This window comes from Hippocampus bargibanti, linkage group LG18 (genome assembly GCF_051943395.1).
Source record: "Hippocampus bargibanti isolate YZ-2025 linkage group LG18, ASM5194339v1, whole genome shotgun sequence".
Classification (NCBI taxonomy): Eukaryota; Metazoa; Chordata; class Actinopteri; order Syngnathiformes; family Syngnathidae; genus Hippocampus; species Hippocampus bargibanti.
In genome coordinates, this window is record NC_142751.1 from 5,238,558 (window position 1) to 5,262,104 (window position 23,547).

At 39.2% G+C, this 23,547-nt stretch overlaps 2 protein-coding genes across 3 annotated transcripts in view; both read right to left on the reverse strand.

The window, feature by feature from the left end:
- The window catches only part of ythdc2 (YTH domain containing 2), a 30,047-nt gene extending 19,273 nt beyond the window's left edge, over window positions 1-10,774 (reverse strand). For both annotated transcript variants that reach the window (XM_089020755.1, XM_089020754.1), the window contains exons 1-11: window positions 10,721-10,774; window positions 10,196-10,256; window positions 8,579-8,741; window positions 8,396-8,486; window positions 6,439-6,635; window positions 4,828-5,027; window positions 3,783-3,949; window positions 2,733-2,835; window positions 2,437-2,599; window positions 1,159-1,266; window positions 967-1,085 (exon numbers count right to left, since the gene is read on the reverse strand). In XM_089020755.1, the coding sequence (XP_088876881.1) occupies window positions 967-1,085; window positions 1,159-1,266; window positions 2,437-2,599; window positions 2,733-2,835; window positions 3,783-3,949; window positions 4,828-5,027; window positions 6,439-6,635; window positions 8,396-8,486; window positions 8,579-8,735 (1,305 nt within the window). In that variant the 5' untranslated portion in view covers window positions 8,736-8,741; window positions 10,196-10,256; window positions 10,721-10,774. The remainder of the gene's footprint in view (window positions 1-966; window positions 1,086-1,158; window positions 1,267-2,436; window positions 2,600-2,732; window positions 2,836-3,782; window positions 3,950-4,827; window positions 5,028-6,438; window positions 6,636-8,395; window positions 8,487-8,578; window positions 8,742-10,195; window positions 10,257-10,720) is intronic.
- Window positions 10,775-11,525: 751 nt separating this feature from the next.
- dcp2 (decapping mRNA 2) lies at window positions 11,526-23,122 on the reverse strand. The gene is made up of 11 exons (XM_089020221.1): window positions 22,872-23,122; window positions 21,260-21,411; window positions 18,979-19,106; window positions 18,694-18,792; window positions 18,442-18,594; window positions 18,221-18,333; window positions 16,399-16,503; window positions 15,240-15,345; window positions 14,829-14,933; window positions 14,698-14,749; window positions 11,526-13,794 (listed from the first exon to the last, which is right to left on the reverse strand). The coding sequence occupies exons 1-11, from the start codon at window positions 22,937-22,939 to the stop codon at window positions 13,661-13,663; spliced, it is 1,215 nt and encodes a 404-aa protein (XP_088876347.1). The 5' UTR covers window positions 22,940-23,122; the 3' UTR covers window positions 11,526-13,660.
- Window positions 23,123-23,547: the final 425 nt, after the last annotated feature.

Consider the following 23,547-nt stretch of genomic DNA (forward strand, 5'->3'; position numbering starts at 1 on the left):
AAATCCCTCAATTATTTGCAATTCAGGAGCATCGTACTTAAAATGTCTCGGATTCAAACTATCAGCTCATTAACAACCCCTCGACCACCTTGAAACAATAATGTATCAGGTGTGTTGGAGTAGGCAAAGCAGGCAGAATGTGGCTCTTGAGGAACTGGAGTGATACCCCTGTTCGGATGTATTCAATTAAATACACAGGTAACATCGGAATTACGATCGGCGCGACTTACGATCACCCGTACTTACGACCACGAACTCCAGAGGGCAACCGGTAGAACACCGGCGACCCAGACCCACGCCCACCCGGTGTCCGAATCAGATCGTTTGCAGGTTATTCACCACTGAGTCTCTATTCAACATTTTGAATAGATTTCGATTTACGACCATTTCGACTTACGACCGTTTGGTCGGAACGGAACCCAGTCGGATGCTACCTGCACTATATTTTCCCGTGTATAAGGCGCACCCCCAATGAATGGTGTATTTTCAAACCTTTTCCATATATAAGGCGCACCTTCAATGAATGAAAAAGGTTTTCCAAATATAATATATAAATATGTAAAAGTTTTTCAAATATAAGGTACACCAAATTATAAGGCGCTACAGTAGAGGCTGGGGTTACGGACTACTTTTTCTGCAGGGGGAAATTGAGCCGTTGGATACTGGCACTAGTTGTGAGACCTGTTGTGGCTCAGCATCACTTCACATATAAGGCACACCTGCGTAAAAGGTGTAGGGTCATCTTTTGAAGAAAATCAAGGCTTTTGGGTGCACCTTATACACCAGAAATTACGGTAGGTTGGATATGATGGGCAAATGTTTGCATTTTGTTTTTGTATATGTGCAACACAAGTCCACACTACAAAATAATTGGGTTTGGATATTTAAATATACTGATTGTCATTTCCCACACCATCATTTTATATTTACGGGATGAAGCAGTATGTGTGTTCACAAGGACCTTACCAGTGTCTTGACAGTGCCCCCGGTATCAAGATCATTGCTGCCGCTGTATGAGGATGCCGGGTGTGTGCTTTCCTCCTCTGCTTTACCCCACTTTGTCAAAAGGTTCTGAGTCTCTTCCCCTGACAGCAAGATCCACAGTAAGGCGAACAAGACAATTTTGTTGCATTTAAAAAAAGAAGTATTTCTTCATACTTCTCTGGGATGCTTCCTTGGATTTTCCCATTTCTTTGCTGTTGAAACCTGTGAACCTCAAAATGTCTTCCAGAAAACGCTGTTTTACTTCAAATTGTCTTCCTTTCACTACAGAAAAAAAACAAAACAGTTTATTGTCAATTCATGCAAAATGAAAGATGACTGAACATTTTTGACAGAATGAGCAACAAGCACAAATTAGTAATCTCCCTGAGATCGAGCGGTTACAACCAAAAATCAATGTGAAACAATTTCCTGGTAAATATAAGAATGTGTTCACAGTAGATTTTTTTTACTGATAAACTGGAGGAACTGCCCACAAACATCACATACAGTGGCTTGAAAAAGTATTCATAACCCTTGTACTTTACCACATTTTGTCACATTACGACTACAAACGACTATATTTTATTGGCATTTTATGTGAAAGACCAACACAGAGGTTCACAATTTGTGAAGTTCAATGACATTTATACATCTGTTTTTCAATAAAAAAACTGAAAAATGTGGCGTGCAAAAGTATTCTGCCCCCACCCACCCCCTGGCCTGTTTGGTGTGTTCCTTGACGTCATCATTCAACAATCATCCGGCAACCTCTGAAGGCAACTGGTTGCACTTACAGAAAAGGGAGCTGAATACTTTTGCACGCCACATTTTTTCATTTTTTTTTAATTAAAAAATCAAAAATAAAGTCATGTATAATTTTCATTATACAGTAAAGTCTCGTTATATCGATATCGGATATATCGATAGTCCTGGTTATATCGATACTATTTCTATGCACGCACAGAGAAAATTACATGCAAACAGGGTCGGATATATCGATAGGCCCGGTTATATCGATATTTTTTCAGACTCCCTTGAATATCGATATAACGAGACTTTACTGTACTTCACAATTGTGAACCTTTGTGTTGGTCTTTCACATCGAATGCCAATAAAATATATTAATGTTTGCGGACAGAACATACAAATTGTGAGAAAGTTCAAGGGGTATGAATACTTTTTCAAGCCACTGTATCTTCAAAGAACCGGCCTCCTTGAGTACCGACAACTGCATTAAAGTCTTGGAATCCAGCTTCGATTGAATAGATTCAGTGCATTTTTGTATCATTTAGATGTGAGTTTGAGTCAAAAGGCGTCAGACATTGGAGATCTGCTATAAGTCACGTGTGGAAATGATTCCATCTTGTATTGTGGGCCCAATCGTTACACCACAGTTAAACTGAAGCAACAGTGTCAGTTTAGCTCGAAAAATTACAGTATAACATGGCTTACGATAAATAACAGGACAGGACCAAACGCCAAAGTACTTGAGGAACAAGTCAACATCCAAGGAAGCACTGGAGAGGACCAGTTTTATTGCAGGTAATTCCTCAAGTACATCAAGCATCTTCGTGAGCAAAAAGTCAGTGAGACCGTCGCGCTCATGCACCTCATCCTTTGAAAACACAGGAAGACAGGTTCTTAACATGACAGATTCATTTAGGAAGCTATCAAGAAAAACACCTAATTGCACCAAGTGATCTTGTCAAAATATTTTCAGAATATAGAATTGCATATTTAATGCTCACCACAATGACATGTGTGACGGATGCCAGACTGACATCTCCAGTCATAAGTGTCCTGAGTAAAACTCCAGTGGTACAGAAAGTCAGCAGAGTCTTTGGTGAAACCCTATAGATTGAAAGTCAATAGTCATTTGCACAATCTCAGATTACAAAATGCAATTTATCAAAAGTAGGAAAATCACATTAAATGAACTCTTATCGGGTCTGTGGGAAGATTCGGGATAATGTAATAATTTCTAGTTTACTGACGTCTCAAACATCTGATCTGAACATTTTTTCTTCAGTCATTATCTTTATGATTTAAACTTTTCAAACCTCTGAAGATGGAGGACACTGATTCGCTGTGGCGATCCCTTGAAGGGAAAAGCCGAAAGGAAAAGAAGAAGACTCTTATCACACTTTTGCTGGCAGATTTTTTTGTGGCTAACAGTTTCATCATCACAAGCTGCTTGTTTGGGTAACATGTATAAAAATACATTTCATTTATAAGCATTTCCAAGTCTTTGCGATGTTTTAGCAGGAAAACAAGTGTTGTGACATTGATAACTCCAAAAGAGATCCAATGCTGCCACTGGCTAGACATAGTTAATGTTTTTTTCCTACTTTAATGGCTTAAACTACATTTGACCAAGTCTTTTATTCACCCATAGCCCCAAAAAAATAAATCAATAAAAGAAAAATGACAGCTATATTTCGTTCTACTTCTTTTTCCTTTCCTCTTCCTTTCATACCTTCGCTGCTATGAGATAAATATTTTCTTATCTTAAAAAAGAAATTGATGCTGCTCATTCGCATTCCTGTTGATGCCGTTTTAGGTCAATGTAATTAAAGAGTTAATTGGCCGCCTCAGACGTTGTTTTGCAATCGCATGAATCTCATTCTTCTGCCAAGGTTGAAAGCTCTGAAAGCATTCATCTTGCCATCCTTTTTTATAAAAAAAGAAAATTATAGACCTTTTAGATTAGAACATTTGCATTCATTTGACTTTTCACTGGATATTCAAAAAATATAAAATTACTTTAAGTAGGAAATTGTTATCAAAAGGGGGTTTACCTGCTCTCCAGTCGAATGTGATAGCCGACAGTCTTGCCGATTGTCTCTCCCCTCTCCGCTGCCACCCTCTCAGCGACCGTGATGGCAGCTAGGCGCCTGGGCTGAGTGCAGAAAATTCTGCAGCACTCTCCTTTTTTGTTGCAGTCGTCCAGCAGAAACTGTGGAATCTGACCAAACAGACATTAAAATACAGTAAAGTCTCGTTATATCGATATCGGTTATATCGATAGTACTGCTTATTACGATACTATTTCTATGAACGCAAGGAGAAAATTTACATTGCGCAGGATCGATAGTTATATCCGGTTATATCGATATTTTTTCCGACTCCCGAGAATATCGATATAACGAGACTTTACTGTAGTGTGTGTATATGCGTGTATGTGTTTGTTCAGATAACCCCAGACAATACATTTGAATAAAGAGCTCACTTGCTGTTGATTCTTCTCCCAATAAACAAGAAAAATAAATATCGGGGTCAAAGGTCAAAATGTTGAATAATAATAATAATAACAATAGGCACAAGGGTGATACACACCCCACACAGGTCGACCTCCTTGGGCAACTAATATTTGATATAAATCCTGACAATTGTGTATAATTTTTTCATTAGTGTATAGTTGTAGGACAGGGGTGTCAAAGTCATTTTTTGCCGCGGGCCACATTGTAGTTATGGTTTTCTCTCGAGGGCCGTTATGAATTCGGGGAACCCATTAGAATTTTTAAATCCCTTCAAATATTACATATAGAGCACACAGGAAATTAATGAATAACTCGTTTTCAAATCTGAAGTCAAGAATAATGACTTTTATTGTGGTTGACATCCAAAAATATGAAATTTTGGCTCAGATTTTAGCAATCATCATGGAATTTAACAAGTTTGATTTGCTTTCGCGGGCCGAAAAAAATGATGTGGCGAGCCGGATTTGGCCCGTGGGCCTTGACTTTGACACCTGTGTTGTAGGATGACACTGAAAGCATAGGAATTCATTCGATTGACGGGTATCTGCTAATGTTGGCATTGATTTTGTAAACACTCTCTTACCTGGGTTGTTTTCCCAGAACCAGTCTCGCCAACAATCAGTACCACCTTGTTCTCTCTAATCAGTCTGAGGATCTCTTCTTCATGCTCATACACGGGTAGCGCACGCCGGAAACTGTCAAACTCTGATGTCCTCCTCCTTGGGGGTACCACAGAAACGCCACTGTGCATGTGTCCCCTTGGCCTGTTCATGTCAAAGTTATCTGATAGAAGAAAGGAGAATATTACACACCTTTTTCCAAACTTGTTTATAAAATCCCAACATTTGCATGACTGTAACTGTTCATTAGTTGCCAAGAAGTCCAAGATGGCGCCTGGTGCAGGAGAGGAGGGTCTGTCTGGAAGGCGAGCCTCAAATTGAAGAGGAACAATGTTGTTTTCGGCCCCCACCGAGGAACAGTGGACCAGCTCTACACCCTGAGCAGGGTCTTCGAGGGTATGTAAGAACTTGCCCAACCAGTCTATATGTGTTTTGTGGACTTGGATGTGTTTGACCATGTCCCTTGAGGAGTTCTGTGGTGGGTGCTTTGGGGGTACGAGTTACCGAACCTCCTGATACAAGCTGTTCAGTCCCTCGACTACCAAAGTCAGAGTTCATTTTGCATTGCCGACAGTAAGTCTGAATCGTTTTCTGATTCTGTTCATAACCTTTATAGGCAGAATTTTTCAGCGCAGCCGTGGCGTTGAGGGGGTTTTGGTGGCCTCAGTATTGCATCTTTGCTTTTTGCAGACATTGTGGTATTGTTGGCTCCTACAAAGTGGGCTCTCCAAATCTCCCTGAAGTGTTTCACAGCTGAGTGTCAAGTGGTTGGAATGATAATCAGCACCCCCAAATCTGTTAGCATGTATAGGCATCTGTAGGAAAAGCATGGAGTGCCCTCTCTGGTTCAGGGCGGAGATAATGCGGGCGGAGTGGAGCTGTTCAAGTATCTTGGTGTCTTGTTCAGCTATGGGTCGTGACCGAAAGAACGAGATCCCGAATACAAGTGACTGAAATGAGTTTTCTCTGTAGGGTGTCTAGGCTCTCCCTTAGAAATAAATGAGAAGCTTGGTCATCCATCAGAGTTGACCCACTCCTCCGCATCACAAGAGGCCGGATGAAGTTGCTTGACATGAGATTAGGATGCCGCCCTGGTGACGTAACATGTCCCACTGGCAGGAGACCCCGGGGATGACCCAGGACACGGTGGAGAGACTACGTCACCTTGCCAGCCGGGTAACGCCTCAGGATCTACTGGGAAGAGCTGGAAGAAGTGATTGGGGAGAGGTAAATCTGCGCTTCCGTACTAAAGATGCTGCCCCTGCGACCCAACACTGTATAAGTGGCTGAAAATGGAAAGATGGATAAGTGTCTGCTCAAATGTGTGAGCTGTGCTGTTAATGTCATAAAAGAACACTATGAGAGTGCACACGCACAGACAAACACACACACTTATACAAGAGGGGAAACCATGTTAAACATCAATGCGAGTATTCTGCTCAAGAAGTGAGTGACTGAAAAAAAAATCTGATTCAGACATCTGATAAAACTAATGCAGTGAGCTAGAAAATGCAGAGTTTGCTCGTGTATCTTTGTGGCTTCATTTCTGAACACACCCCTTTAAACAAACGCACCATGTTGTGTCGAAACAGACAGCTTGCTTTTGCTGCGAGCTTGGAGGTCTTCACGCTCTTTACTGGTGATAGGAAAGTCCTGAAGAACGCTGCGTATGGCATGTAAGGAGGATTGGGAGAGTGTCAGCAGCATGGTGGACCGACGACTATCGAGGAGATTCTTTTTCCTGATGGTGAGGAAGCGATTTGAGCTTTTCCTGAAACACACAGAATATTACCATTTGGATATCTTCAATTGTCATAGTAAGCTCTCAGTCGTACAGGAGTGGTCCATCGATGAAAAGGTCTGTACTTTGCCTTCAAACAAGTCCAGATGACGGCTGAAGAAACTTTTTCATCTTAGCCGAATGATTTGGATACACACACACACACACACACACACACACACACACACACACACACACACACACACACACACACACACACACACACACACACACACACACACACACACACACACACACACACACACACACACACACACACACACACACACACACACACACACACCGGAACCTCTGTTCTCGAACGCCTCACAGTTCGAACACATCGGAGTTCGAACAAAATATTCGAGATATTCTTGCTTCGGCGTTCAAACCAATCGGTGTTCGAACGCCTATACGACGCGTGAGTGCGTACGCGAGGGTGGGTTGCTGAGCGGCGTACAGGTGTATCGCTCTCTCTGTGACCAACTGTTGTCGCTGCGTTTTGCTCTAGCGTTTAATATAGGTGTACGAAGAGTTTTAGCCCCTAATCATGCCTCCAAAGAAAGTAAGTGCTGCGAAAAGTGACAAAATAAAAGTAGTGCGTACAACTATTGCATTTAAGAAAGAAATAATCACAAAATATGAAGGAGGTGTGCAAGTGTCTGATTTGGCTAGGGAATACAGCATGGCGAAATCTACGATCAGTACGATATTAAAGAATAAGGAGGCTGTAAAATCTAGTGATGTGGCTGTGGGAGTGAGAGCAAGTGTCATTGGATATGTATTTTAAGAGAAAAGAACATCCTGTAGCCGAGTCATCCGTAGCTGTCACGTTCCGAGCGAGTGACGGCAGCTGACTCGTCGGAACGTAGTGGAATGTTTGGGATCCAGAAGCAGACACGTACTAACCAAGCAGGATGTTTATTCACAAATAAAAGAAAACACAGCGAGTAAGAAGGCAGGGGGTTATCCGACCCGCTTACTACGCCAAAAAGCAAATGGCACACGAGGGTGCAAAATTACGCAATCCCGGAAGATGACATAAATTTACGCAGGGGACACAGGGAAAATACCTCGGACCGGATACACTCGCGCATTGAAGGAAGAGTCCAGGTACGGTGGCGAGTTGAGTCAATCATCCGGCATTGGCGAGGTGATCGCGAACCGTATAAATGCCCCGTGTCCGTGATTAGACAATGACAGCGGGTGGAGAACGGCCGGGAGAGGCAGCCCCGCCGTGCCTGCATGTGCGCGTGCGTGTGCGATCATTAGTCGGGTGGTGAGTACGTTGACTTCACAGTGCATAAGTAGTAGTTTCAATCCCTGCTGCGGCCACATTTTTTTATGAAACCTTAACTTCATTATTCCCCTTTTGCTATTTGTATATTTCTTATTTAATGCCCAATTATACAATCAAAAGGCATCAAAGTCTAGTCTAATCGAGAGGTAAGTAAATGCTAATTGCTTGACTAAATTTTGGGGACAGCGAATAAATATTTTATGAAGGTGAGCTTTATCTTGGTTCAAATTATGACACTTCTTTGGGGAAACAGTTGTGAAATTAAAATTTGCAAGTTAAGTCGCGTCATGGAACAGATTGTGTTTGGCACTATATTTTTGTCGTCCCCGTTGATCTCATCAACATATTCTGACTGAAAACGGCTCGATGAACAGAATACCTCTTGAGGAAACCATTCTTTTGACTTTCAATAATTTTTAGCCTCTTGTTCTTGTGAAATATACTTACTTACCCTTTGCTTTTAGAAATGAAACCCAAAGCCTGCGATGCACGATGAATGAAGGCTCTTTCATTAGAAGTAAGTGAAGAAGGAAATTCCATCTCTGTTCATTCAGGGGAACTTCAATTAGAACTATCATTCCTCCATGATCATATTGAAAAATATATAAACATGATTGATGGAATGATCACATACCTTTCTCATCGCTATAACGAAACCTCTCCAGAGACAAGTTAATTGAAATTTTGACTTCTTCGTTGATGTGAATGTCTTTGAAGCGATTCATAGTCGAAGACTTCTGTGCCTTCTGTCCCTTGCCTGGGTTTTGCGAAGTTGGGCGGGAATACGGCATGATGCCCTGGAACACATCATAAAATTACTGAGCTCACAAAGTTTAAGTTTATGTCATGCCTATTAGCATATTTGACAATAAAGCTGACTTTGACTTATTTTTTTAATATTTTTAATCACACCAATATTGATGCTGGAACTGTGCAAGATCAAAAACATTTTAACTCTTAACATGGGTTGAAAGTGGCCTAAGCCACTGGAGAAAAAGTCAATCAACACTCAAAAGAAGCATAGTAATATTGGAAAAGAAGTCATTCTCATTAAATGCTAAGACTTCGAAACATTTCGAAAATTGCTTTGTTACAGCTTCAGTTTTTGTGAAAGAGCTATAAAAATCACAATGTATTGTTTTGCTGAAGAAAGACACAGAAAATGCAATAGAATAAAACATTCTGTGTCATTATGTCTTTCTTTTTTTCCATTGGCCATTTAAATTGCAAGCAATTTAATGAAAGACAATGAGCCAAAATGCCACCACGGGGTCGCAGTCACGGATGTCAAGTACATACAGTACACAAATGGACTAAGTATCCCGCTTATACGCCGTCATCAAAGTGAAGCCACTAATGGCTTACTTCCATTATCACACGCTAAGACCACCTAACATGAATACGTTATTTTCTGTCTCAACAACAAAAATGCCACTGTGTATGGCACAGTCTGTGTGAAGGGCAAAATGGATATTTCATCAGCAAGCATAGATTTTAACATTTAACTCTAAGATATTAAAAGATTTGTCTGCATCATGTTATCAGAACAATCAACAATAAAATGCAAGCCCATCAGTAATATTAGTTATGAAAAATATCTCGTTTTCGTTCTGAATTGACGACTTCATAGAAGGTAACTACTGTTCAGATGTTCGAGGTGTCACAAAAGAAAATACATAACAGCATTAATAAAATGGCTGTTTTGCCTGATGTTTGCTTACACAAAAATATGTTTTCTCCAGACTTCAGACAAAGTTAACAAATATTTTCAAATGTACCGGTGTTTTACTTCTGATTACTCGATAATGGAAGAATGTTGAATAAAACTTTCTCTCGCCAGAGTCAATTATTTCATTTGGTAGCCTCAATGTAAAAATAATGAACAGAATATTCACTGGGTCTTTGAAAATGTGTCAAAATCGCGAGCACTAAAGAGTTGTGAATAGTGCAAATGGATTCTATATGTTCTGTGACCATGTCAATTATGCTTGTATTGATTTCAAACTAAATACAAATTCCATTCTCAAGTTGTGTATCTAGGTCATTTCAAGAATTATTTTGGTATTGTACATATTTGTTAAATATATTTGAATATTTTATACATACAGATAATGTGTTGTGTCAACAGTTACAAGCTTGAACAAATGGCAAAACAAGTGCCAAATCTTCAATTCATACATCATTATTTGATGACCAACGTGATCAAGTTAGACGAGGTTACATCAGGGACCCTTTTCGAGTGTACTTTTACCTGTCTTTACGCAGTATCACTGTTGATCTCAAAAAAGAAAATCCGTGAGCGAAAACTTAATCTGAGGGAGAGAAAAAGCGATTATGAATTTACAGGTACTAAAAAAATATGTTATGGTACATTTACACAGCCGCTCATTGGTTTTTATGAGAGCTAAAACTATACTTGATCATCAAGTATAAAATAGTCCAGTCAACGAAATAACGTATTGTTCCAAAAATACAATAGTTTGAGGCACCTTATGACAGATAATACTCTCATAAATTGAGGTCGGGTGTGACAATACATAGAAAAAAAGAGTGGTTGCCTATTTGGCCTGTATTCCAACACAACTATATTAACTAAATACAAAATTTCAGTTTCCGCGTGGGAAAACTAGCATAGATCTCCACTATGCACTCCTCAAAACAACTATTTGACCACGACAGTGTTTCGTATGAATGACTGTATTAACTATTAACCTAGAAACGTATAATGGTGAAAATAATCCGTTCGTAGAATTAATTACGGAATGAACAATCTCACCAATTTGAATTCTCTCCATATTTTGAACCGGATACCTTCTTTTTTTCTTATTCGTTTTAGACTTGTTTGGTTTGCGAAGTTGTTGAGCAAGCGTTAAGTTACATTACTGCCTCCTAGCGGTTGGTGTGTTATTCACACGAACCCAAATGTAGTCTTCCTTTCCTTTCGGCTTTTCCCTTCAGGAGTCGCCACAGCGAACCACTGCCCTCCATCTTCAGAGTTTTGATTCGCACGTTTGTTTTGATGTTATTTTAATTAGCCAGATGTTCTCTCGACAAAAGCAACTTTTTTTTTTCGCACGGCACAATCTAGTTAGTTTCCTTATGATATGCATGTTTAATCGCACCTTGTAATGCTACATATACAGTACATAAGGGGTGTCAAAGTAATTGTTTGACGCGGGCCACATTGTAGTTTCCTCTCGTTATGAATTTGGGGAAGCCATTAGAATGTTGAATTAATGAATAACTAGTTTTCAAATCTGAAGTCAAGAAGAATGACTGTTATTGTGGTTTACATCCAAAAATATTTAATTTTGGTTAGGATTTTAGCAAGCATCATGGAATTTTACAAGTCTGATTTGCTTTCACGGGCGAAAAAAAAATGATGTGGCGGGCCAGATTTGGCCCGCAGGCCTTGACTTTGACACCTGTGCAGTACATAATTCCTCTATCACTTATTTTAAAATCAAAAGGCAAGGATAGACATTTGTTCAAGCGTTATCCAAGTTTATGCTATAAGAAAATGCTTGCAATAACACAACATTATTTATTACAATTGACAATTTAAAAATCTGATCAAGCATCAAGGGAGATGACCTGTGTGATTTGGTATTGCCAGCTGTCACTCATGATTCCACACCTCAAAGACAGACCAGGGTCAAAATTCTGAAACTCAAAAAATGGATTTGAAACTGAAAAAAACATTAAATTCAAAAAATTAAAAAGATGAATACAAAAAGATAAAACATACAACTCAAAACATATGGTCAGTGATTATTCACAAAAATTACGGAAAGAGAATCACAATTATATTTGACCTACAACTAATCAATTGAATCAATGTTACATGTGTACTGCATTCAAGATCAACACATTAATTTTCCATTTTCAAATTTTATTTTGTCCAAGTACAAAATTGTGACCGAAATTCAATTCCATAAACCACATTATTTTTTTCCAATTGTTGGGGTGCAATAGGACAACATTAAAATGTCTACATACATTTTCGTTTTTACCAAATGTAAAGAAAATACCTTCCACCCATTTTTAAAGTGGTCAATACTTGAACCAGGCATTCTATATGCGGTTAATGTACCTGATAACATAATAAACTGTCCTCTGTAATATTCGATGTCCCTCAAAAGGGTAAAACAATTGTCATATTTCCCTAACCACAGGTCTATTGTGACACATTCAAGACTTTAACCGCTGTAATGGGGCAAGCGCAGGCCCCTCTGAAAAGGTACAAACATCGGGAAACATTTAAAGTTCAGGAAATCACTCGGGTGATTTATCGCTGTTGCGACTCCCGATAGAAGTAACAAGATGTGTTGCGAGGTGCACAGAGTTCTATTCTGCACAAATGGCCTCAGGGAAATGTCCTGTTTTTGAAAGAACTTCTTGAAGATCATTGCTCACATTTGAATAACTTTTTTAAATCTAACGATTCAGCCATCTATCCATTATTGTGGAATGGAAAAAAAACTCAATGATGAAGATCTACAATGAACAACTGGGCTTGCTCAGTCACAACCCTAAATGCCCATTAAAAAAAAGATGGAACACTATTCTATTCCTATTTTACATGTGTAAACTCAAACCACCCACTCCACCATAGCTTAACATATCACCATCTGTACAATAAGTAATAATAAACACAATAACAACGTTTAAAGAGATCCCTGACCTCACAGTCAAACGCCATCATTTCACCTGAATGTAACCGACGCGTGACCACTTTGTTTTTTCAGCGTCAAAGCAAAGAAATCATTTGTGCCTTTTATAGAAGCGGTAATACTTGAGGGAGTTACTTGGTCTAACATTCTTGGCGTATGTGGCGGCAATTTTGTTTTATTTTTCTTAAATGTCGCACAAGCTCTGTGGTAGAACAGGTCGAAAAAAATGACATTGATGGGTTTGGTGGCTAAGAACAGCCGTACAGTTTAAGTCAAACAAATACATAGTGGTACACATTTCAGTCAAAGGATAAAATACAGAAGTCAGCGATTGCAATTATTAAAAAGAATAGGTTTTTCTAAAACGATTTTTGGGTGGCAGAGTAATTGAAATATTCAGTGTAAAATATCGCATGCCCCCCAAATTCTAAATAAATGTAATTTGTCTTGGAAATCAGCAAACACACTACCTTGCCAGGTAAATTCAACAGTGGGGTGACGACCTTTGAATTCAGATATTTTGTTGTGACTTTTGTTTTTATTTAATCCATATTGCAAATTCATTTTAATAATGGTAACCACAAAATTCTAATCAAGATGCTTTGATCCAACTCGAAGAAGACCAAGTGCACTTAGCTTCTCTAAAATGCATCACATTCTAAATGACGGTATTGATAAAACCTTGAGTTATTTGGTCGTAACGCCAGGAACAATCTTAATCCCATTTTTTTTCCCTGAAAGGTTCAAAAGAAAACCTGAACTAAATTAGAGGCATAGAATAAAGTGGATTAATCAATTATTAAAACAAGAAGAGTGGAACATTAATTTTCTGAACTCTGCTTAAACAAACAGAGGAAAATTTTTAGATGAAAATGTTCCAAACATTAAATGCGACGCGATGTAAAACTGACAAAACAAATGTGTTGGCGCCATTTTAACACCCTTGTCTGGAGTGACAGGTCATTAAAATAATTTAAAAAATCATCTGAGAGCCCATAGTTGCATGACTTGCCAGGAGAGCCATACCACTTTCTCCACCCATGTCAGAAATCAAAATATCGCATGATGGCATCTTTGTCGAATTTAAAATTGAGGAATGCTTTGGATGACAGAAGAGGCTCAAAGTCTTTTTTCTGGGCAGTCTGTTGACCATTCGGAGAGCCGCATGGATTACAATCTGTGGAAAGATACATTCCTTTAGAGCACACACCAGTACTCAAATACATACAAAGTTCAAAATTAACCTTTTCGGGGGCACCACAGGGCACAGCTTTTCATGTTATCAGGTTACAGGGTGAATGGAAAGGTTTAAAAAAAAAATCTCTGTGCGGCCTCTATATTTAGTGACACCCCATTAACTTCAAAAAGAACGTTTTGTTTCCTTCCTTCTAAATAATATCCAAAACCTTGTTTTAATGTAAATTTTATTTCGAGGATTTAAAAAAAAATGGAATGTGATAAACGTATGCCGACCCCTGGTTTATGCCTTGTGATTGGCTGGCCACCAGTTCAGGGTGATTCCCGCCTACCGCCGAAGACAGCTGGGATAGATTCCAGAACTACTTCGACCGACCCTCATGAGGATAGGCAGTTCAGAAAATAATGGATGGATAAAAATAATAATTTGCATCCCTTTTTAAAAAAATTATTACAACACTTGACAGTATTTCGTAATGACAGTGTTGAAAATTCAGACGCGGATTGATGATCTTTTCATCACTGGTTTGGTCCTCAACATGTCAGAAAATCGGCAAAATGTTGATCGTTGATTTGTAAAGAAAAGGCAAATGTTTTAAAATGTATGATTTTGATTTAAAACTGATAATCGTCTGCTTTGATGGAGAACTATCCATAAAAAAAAAAAAAAAACACAGCTTCGCCATTCACTCTGTATTTGCATCAGTGCTTCTGAATGATCGTGTCATGGATTAATTCATTCTTCACCTTCACCTAAGCACATGATTCCAGTCAGAATTAGGAATTTAAAACCGTTATAATCTTATAAAATGATCACAGAAAAAAAGGCCGTTTTCAGTGTGTTGAAGAATGCAAGATAACCGAGGATTCGCACAAAACACACCTTTCTCAAATCTGTCTTGTAGTCTTTTGGGATGAAGCCGCTTATCTTCCTTCTGTATGAATAGTCAATGAAATGACTTTAGGTATAAAAAAATGCAAAACACAATTAAAACATTTTTAAAAGAAACTTACTGATAATATTTGGACCTGCTGTGCGCTGAATCCATTTTCATTGACTCCTTTCTTTAGATAAGGTGTTTCCTGGTATTTCTTCCCGTTGCCTTTTACATGTTGGCTCTACCCACAAGGCACAAAGTTAGACAGCAACCAAAGAGTCATTTTGAGCCAAATGTTTTGGCCCCATCTCTCGGGTGATTACCACGGAATTTCACAAACACACAATTAAGATTACAGCAGTCTTTCTTGTGTTACAAAATTAGAAGATTAGAGTAACAAATTATTTTGTATGCTTTCCTCTTCAGAACTATTTGAATCATATTCATAACTGGATGTGTAACAAGAAAGCATATTCTCCTAATCAAATATACAGATGACAGTAAGCAGGATGTTTGAAAAAAGAGATATATGTGTGACTTTGCAAACCTGATTCCACTCAAACAGGTTCAGGTTCAGCTCCTTCTGCTGCTTATATTTGGTGGAACCATCTCCTGGAAATACTTCCATAGAAGTGATGCGATGAGATTTGAACCTAAATCAAACAGAGAACATCAACAATGCAAGGTGCCAAAACACCGAACAGTAGATTATAGTATTCTTTCAGAGGCGTTGCTATTCAGTTGATGGTGGGAAAGGCAGCACTGCCTTAATCTACTCTTAAAGGACAACCGACGTCACTTTTTTGTTTCCTAACTGACACCAGAAAAACGTTGTATAGCATCTAAAATACCCAAAACACGCAGTATGATATTTTTATTGAAATGCAAAACACCAATATAAATGACTTAAAGTGTCCAAAATCTGCAAAAAAAATGAGCTGCGAACTGGGCATTTTCAGAAAGTCCCGCCCCCAGTTCGTGACGTCACGCCAAGACGTCTTGCATTGCTGGAGAATCAAAACAATGGCTTCAGATTCGGAGAATATGCTTTCTTGTTACACATCCAGTTATGAATATGATTCAAATAATTCTGAAGAGGAAAGCATACATGTTTGCAATCAATTCAAGAATTTATTCCGTGCCATTTTGAGGCAACATTGGGGGAAAATGTCTCACCCAAAAAGAGGCAGAAAATGGCCACCGAGCTCCTGTGCGGAATGAATCAACCCGTTTCCACAGGCTGATGAATTCCTTAAATGGAGCTTGGACGCCCTTTTCTGGCTCTTTCTGGTGCAACACGAGGTTTTCAGACCAAACAAGCATTGACGTGATGGAAGGACTGCTACAATGTGTCCTTTTTTCGGTCAGGGGCGTTCCTTCAGTGACGTAACGTACAGACTCGTCACCAACTCAAAAACAAGACTTCCGGAATATTCAGCGCGAGTCTTAAAACGTAAAATATAGCTATATGCAGTGGAATCTTTGTAAAATACGCTCAGTTGAAGTCATTTGAAGCCATTTTACAAATTATGGACACAACTTGTCCGGAGACGTCGGTTGTCCTTTAAATATTGACAATATACACACCTATTATGACATATACATTGCTTGTATCCAATTCGTCATCACATGAGCTGACAGAGATGTTGTCTAATATAAATATCAGCCCCTCCACTAAATGAGGGAGATTGAAGAATTGCATTTACCGTGCATTGTCTAAGGTTTTTCCTGGAGTGGTGCCATTGCCGGTAAAGTCATCATCGCTATCTGGGGGCTCATCTTTCAGCCTGCTAATCCATTCTCGTAGCGGCCTAAAGCAGCAAAAGAGCAATTGGTAGCCAAACGTTACTTCCTAGATTTTTGTATTTTCTCCGCTTTTTAATATGTCTGGCCCGCGAAAGGTTGCCTGGACTTAAGAAAATAAAACCTACTTTCAAAATTGGGCGTAATGCGTCGAACAAAACAGTAGTGCTTTTATTTTGAAATCTGTTTACAGCACAGGTGTCAAACTCAAGGGCTAAATCCGGCCTGCCACACCATTTTGTTCGGCCCGCGAAAGCAAATCTAACTTGTGAAATTCCATGATGCTAGCTGAAGTACCAACAAAAAATTCTAATTGTCGTATATGAACCACAATAACAGTTATTATTTATTACTTCAAATTTAAAAACTAGTCATTTATCAATTTGTTGTGTGCCCTATGTGTAAGATGAGGAGTGGATAAAACCTTCTAATGGCTTCTCCAAATTCATAACGGCCCCAGAGAGGAAACCGGAACTAGAATGTGGCCCGCGGCCAAAAAATGACTTTGGGACCCCTGGTTTACAGTGTGCGTGCGTCGTTTATATCAAGGTATTGAAACAAGTCCGAGTGCATGTGATTAGCAGCAAGTCATTGCAACGTTAATCATAGAACGGAAAAAAAAAAAAAAAAAAAAAAAAAAAAAAAAAAAAAAAAGTGGACGCTGAAGGTCGTGGTTTCAAGAAAATGTGGACAGCTAAATATTTATTGACAGAAGTAGGTGATAAACCTGTGTATTTACTTTGTGGCCAGCAGGTCACCGTGTATAAGGAATACAACGTGAGTCTGCATTACGAGACATGCAGAAAAAGACAGACATCGCGGAGAATCTCGAAAAAGTGGAGTGGGAAGTTTTGACTTTTGATTAGAGCTGTAACGTCCGCGACACGGTGCAGTTACTCGTGTTTCTAGATAACTAAGGGATTTGGTGTCTTGCACAAGGACACATCGACAGCAGACAGCCACAGGTGAGATTTGAACTGGCAACTTATTGGTCATAGGAGAATCTGCCCTACTAACTGAGCCGCCCCGTTCAGAAATATGACACGTAGTTGTCCGGCCACATTTTTAACAGATGTAGCTTCTCTCCACATGGTTTTAAAACATGGACTTTCACAAACACACACACACACACGCATGCACGCGCGCACCCACGCACACACACATTCCTGTTTCAACGGTTTGTGAGGTCCTGATAACTCCAGATAAGGAGTGAGGACCACCGTTGCTGATAAGTTTAGAGAAGAACTAGTGTTACATTTGAACACTATATGTCACCCCATTTCCGACTTCAACTTCTTAAAAAGAAAGAAATAAAAAGTGGAATTGAAACTGCAATAAAGCAGGAGTGAGGTTTTTGAACGGGTACATTTGAAGTCCTCACCCCTGTAGTGAATTTGGTTAAAATATCATTTTACTTTTTGTGGTATGAACTTTTTCCTCTCATTAACCACACACACACACACACAAACACACAAAGTGAGTAAAAAGTGTGTGTATCCAAGTAAAATGAAAATACACACCCAAAAAAATCATTTTGGGTGAATTTGTGAGGACCTTTCTGAAACTTTAACAGATGCATATATAGACCCTCTAGAAGCCTTTAGAATGAAAAACTTGTGAGGATGGGCCAAAAGGTCCTCACTTGTCAAAAATCTCCTCACTACGTATGGTATAAAATGTTAGTGGTCCTCACAAGACTATTTATACAAACACACACATACACACCTTATAAATGGAATGGCCATGAGAAACCTGTTGGGGGCAAGTCCAAGTTTTGACCTTGGAGTCATGTCGTTACTGCGACACGGGAGCTTCTCAATCGGGAACCATTCAATATTCTAAAAAAAAAAAAAAAACAAAAAAAACACGCTATTAAATGATAATCTATTTTAAAACAAGATTCTACATTGAAAAAAATAACAACATTAAAAAAACTGATTTCATACTCTGATTTCTTTTCTCGTTTTGGGATAGAACTTTGTATCCTTGGATATTCCTGGTATGATATAGAGCCGCACAAGCTTATCGGTGATTTTCTGCTCTATGTACATATCTTTGTCGATACGATTCTTAATGTCGAACCCTGTTTCTTCTAATACCTGGGCAGAAACACACACGCACATTTCTGTCAACTTGGAAGCCATCTCCTTGTGCTTTTGGTTGTTCAGCGGTCCATTAAGGGCAAAGATCAAACTTACTTCACGAACGGCACAATCATGAGGTGCTTCATCTTCATTCACTTTCCCTTTGGGAAAGCCCCAGCTTGACTTTGCAAGGTAGCCCTGAACAAGCAATACCTGGAAAAAAACAGACAGTAATTTAACGCTTTGATGGACAGTGGTTCCTACACTGGACAGTTTATCATGTTATCAGGTTACAGGGTGCATGAAAGGGCTACCGTCACACTTTATAGCACTTTTTCACCAAAGTGAAAAGAGATTTATTTTCCAATACCGCTGAACGTATCGCTGAAGAAAACTCACGTTTTCTAAGGTCTCATCAAGAATGATTGCTCCATAAGTAGGAACACCCATCTTGTACTCCTTCCACTGGTCAAGGACCTTCTGCACATCTTCTCCATGAGGCAAGAGGAAGGGGCAGTGTTGGAAAAGTTTGCTGCTGTCAAGAAAATTTCCATCAAACTAACATTTAGATATTAGAATTGTTCATAAATGTGTAGTGATGCCGCTAATCGTCAAATTGTCAACGATACTCAATGTTAATAATACACAAAAAGCTATTTTTTAAAGAGTGGTTCAGGTCACATGAAAAGAACATTAAAATTCAATCATTCCATTCTACCACGTTCAATACCAGGCCTGCAATTAATGATTGTTGTAATCAATTAATCTGTTGCTTATTTTGTTGATTAATCAGATCAAAATACAGTAAAGTCTCATTATATCGATATCGGTTATATCGATAGTACCGCTTATTACGATACTATTTCTATGAACGCAAGGAGAAAATTACATGCGCGCAGGGTCGGATATATCGATATTTTTTCGGACTCCCGAGAATATCGATATAACGAGACTTTACTGTAATTGGCAATTTCCATCTATGTATGTAAACTTTGATTTTTTTCCCCCCAAATTGAGAGTACAGAAAATGCGCAGAAACAAATTGATGCTGATTTTGTTACTGGTTTAGCTGTTAACATGTCAGAAAATAGCAAAAAAATGTTAATCACAGTTTCCAAGTACAGTGATACCTCGTTTTACGAACCTTTCACCTTACAAACATTAAATTTGCGAGAATATAATCTTGGCATACGAACTAGTTTTCGCCGGACAAACCAAACCACACAGTGCCACAGTGGCTGGCGGACTAGTTTTCGGCGGATGAACACCAAACCACACGGTGGAACAGCGCCACGGTTGCTGGCGGACTAGTTTTCCACACCCCCTTTGAGTGCAGATGTGGTTTGCTGTCGAGTGGAGTACTTTTGCTATTATGGGACCGAAAAAGATCCCACCACAGGCTAGTGTTATGCCAAAGAGGACACAAAAGAAAATTACGGTCAAGCAGAAGATTATTGAAAAACGCGAACAAGGTGTGCGTCTGTGTGACTTAGCGCCCCAGTACCACTTTGCTATGTCGACCATTGCTACCTGTGGCTGAGGGTGTTTCTGTGTCAATGACCATCACAAAGGTCAATAAGACGACTTTGTTATACAGTACAGTTTATTTCATTAATTACAATCCAATAGCACATTTATTATACATAAAATAAGGTATATTTTGTGTAGTTTTAGGGCCAATTTAGCAGAAAATTATGTTTTATGGGGATCTGGGAACGGATTATTCTCATTTTAATGGTTTCTTATGGGAAATTAATGTTTGGCAGACACACCTTTGGCCTTACACACACTTTCTGGGAACCAATTAAGTTGTAAGCTGAGGTATCACTGTAGAATGTATTTTTGCAAATGTATTGGATTCAATACAATGACAATCAACCCGCTACCACAGACAACGAAGAGAAATCTGGGAATATTTACTGTTGGGTGGCTAAACATTCTGGAGAATTCTTGGGGAATTACACATTCAACAAGGTCTCAATGATGAACCATGAACTGATGATCCCAAAATAGTTTTGATCAGTTACTTTTCGATTAATCTTGTTGGAGGCACTGCACCCCACCAGTTTCATATGCTCATTCATCGAACCCTTCTTTTAATGACTGTGCCCACTAAGTGCAGACTAGACATCTGCGGCGGAGGATCCACCGAAGCCCTGAGACAGACTCACCGAACCCCTAGGGTTTGATCACCCAGTTTAAGAACCACTGATTTTGGGATATCTGAACACCAACTCTGCAGTCAGCAACACATGGTCGCATTTAACAAGATTAACAGGCGTATATTATTCATCCTCAGCAAGGAACCACGAAGTGAATGTCTGTCTTGTGCTGCTGCCAAGTGTGGCCAAGGCGCACACATTAGAACAAGCAGTGAAATGGGTTGATGGAGAAAAGTATGACAAAACTATTTCGCCCGAATTATAATTGTGAATTTATTCATTGTGAGGCGAATAAAGGTCTAATCTTATTTATATTCATATCTTCACTGTATTTTTTGCATAACTTTACAGAATGCTGTTTCTCGCCTCACATTGCGGTTTTATTTTGGAAGGGGTAAAAGGCAATTTGATCCATTGTTCTTCAATGAAGTTCAAGAATGAGCTCACACAGCACGGCATCAAGAGGTGTTGGAAAACAAATCCCACCGGCAATGCCCGCCAATCAGGAGAAAGGATATCGGCTTTGGCAAAATCTCTTATCCCACAGTGAGGGGCGGCTGGTGTGTTTGGCTTGCAGAAGTCGAGGTAAAACCAATGTGCCAACTCAATCTGGAAACACACCCGGATAGCGTTGTCCCTTTCTTCACTGGGAATGTGTAGGATGAATCGACTATACAAACACAGGATGGGAATCATTAGTAGGAGTCTTGAGCGGACACTAAGAAATTAATCATTTTTGTCATCATTTTGTTGTTGTCATTTTATATTACATTTTAAGACTGCTGAACACTAACAACTTCAGGTAATGCAGATCACGCGCTGCAGTAGATTAAAGGTGGACTGCTTTTCATTGTCTTTTTTGTGAAAGTAAGACTAATAGGTTTCTAAGGTTGCAGTGTGCACAAAGACAAAGGTACTTCATGTTAATAACATGCATACAGACAACCAAATGTTTTGGGTTGTGTGTTTTTTTCCCCCTCTGCACCCCTCGTGATAAACTTGGGACCAGTCTGGAAGCTACCAGTTGCGATCCATGTACGTATTTGGCACGCATGCTAATCTTTTACAGTGAGTTTGTGTTCAAGGTGATGAGCAATATCCTTTTTTGGCCACACGGAAATTCTTGCATTAGGTCAAAAGCATTGATCTCCTATTGTGAAATGTATTGAATGAATGAATTGAATGAATAATTCTCTAATCAACACTGTCAGTTTAGATGGACGGCTGTCTTCATACTTTTGCAGTTGGAATTACTTTTTGTAATAACCCTAAATTGCACTGGATTTTATTTCGGGATATCAGAGAAGGGGAAGGGGCAGGATGATTTTGACATATTTAAAAACAATTGTTACTTGTCTGTTTTTTTTAAGTCTGTATCATTTTGTTTCCATTGAATGACGGTCCGACGATTTTAAATCCAAGTACCTGTACAATTCTTGTATTGATGGACGTTTGTAGTTGAAATGAAACACAATATGGGAAAGGACAAAGGGATATTAATACTTTAAAGATCGCTGTTTATGCTGTCATTTCTCGCGATCCTGGGTTGTTGTATTGACATAATTAGTATTTGGAATGAGTATTCTTTTAAACGATGATCGTGCGCTCATCCACGCTGCAGTGGGACCACGACTGCATTCGTTTTGGGGGCAACAGTCTTAGCGGAGAGATCTTCACGCTCCAAAACAAATTCTTCCAGGGGTAACGACAAAGAATATAAACAATTCAATAGCAGCAATTACATGAATCTTTGTCAATTTAATTCGACTGTGTATATACAAAGCCTCAATTGTGAATAAATCCAATTTACAAGAGTAATCGCGTGGCGTTGTGCAAGCGGACCAGGACTCTGCTGTCTCTTGTACAAGGGATGAAAAGGAGTAACTATGATACCTCGTTTATCTAAAGGTATTTTGATTTATTAGTGCAATGTCTTACACTTAGCACCCAACCAGTCAGTATATGCACTTCGTGTAGGTCTGCACGGCATATTTTGCCTGACGATAAACAGAACAAACATGCATTTAAAAACGCGTTGGGAATTGGATTATAGAAATAAAACCGAAGGATGTAGACCCGCAATTACCTTTACATTTTTTTTTTAGCAAACAACAGAAACCATTAAATTACCTGCAGAGGTCGTCCAGTATGCCAGAGGGGATCTCCAATCTTTTTGTTTCCATGTTGGTCAAAAACATTGAGGTTGTAGCGTAAATCGAACCAGAACAAAAGCCATAGGGGGCGAGCTACATCCACGTGTCTCCACTTACATACTTATTACAGAAGGAACCCTCCTTCGACCCCACAGACACTTAAAAACTGAAAATAATGCCTCGGACTTTCTCAGGCGAGTAACAGGAGAGCTACAAAAACAGGAAGTAAAGCATCCAATCACAAGATAGCGGAAATTCATTCTTTGAACATTATTGGTTTCTTGTGATGCTCGTCAGAAACGTACACCACCTGCATCAAGTCTGTAAAAACGTTTGTGAAGCAAAATCAAGTTTACAAGATTGCTTTTTTATTGTATAAATATGAGACGAGGCACTTATTGTTTTAAGTTAGAATCATTATGGGTAGAATGAGCGTCATGTATTTGGTTGCCATCTTTATTGCTCGCCATACATTTTGTAACTGAGAAATTTGAACATTCTGGGTTTAGAGATACGTAATCAAATATACGCGTGACGACATTAACAAAGGCGTCAGTAATTCGCATCACGGACACGCTTTAGGATTGGTTCCTCTATTTTCTCTTTTTAAAAGCAGAGGAGGTGTGCCCGTTACTAGTTGTTAATGCATACCA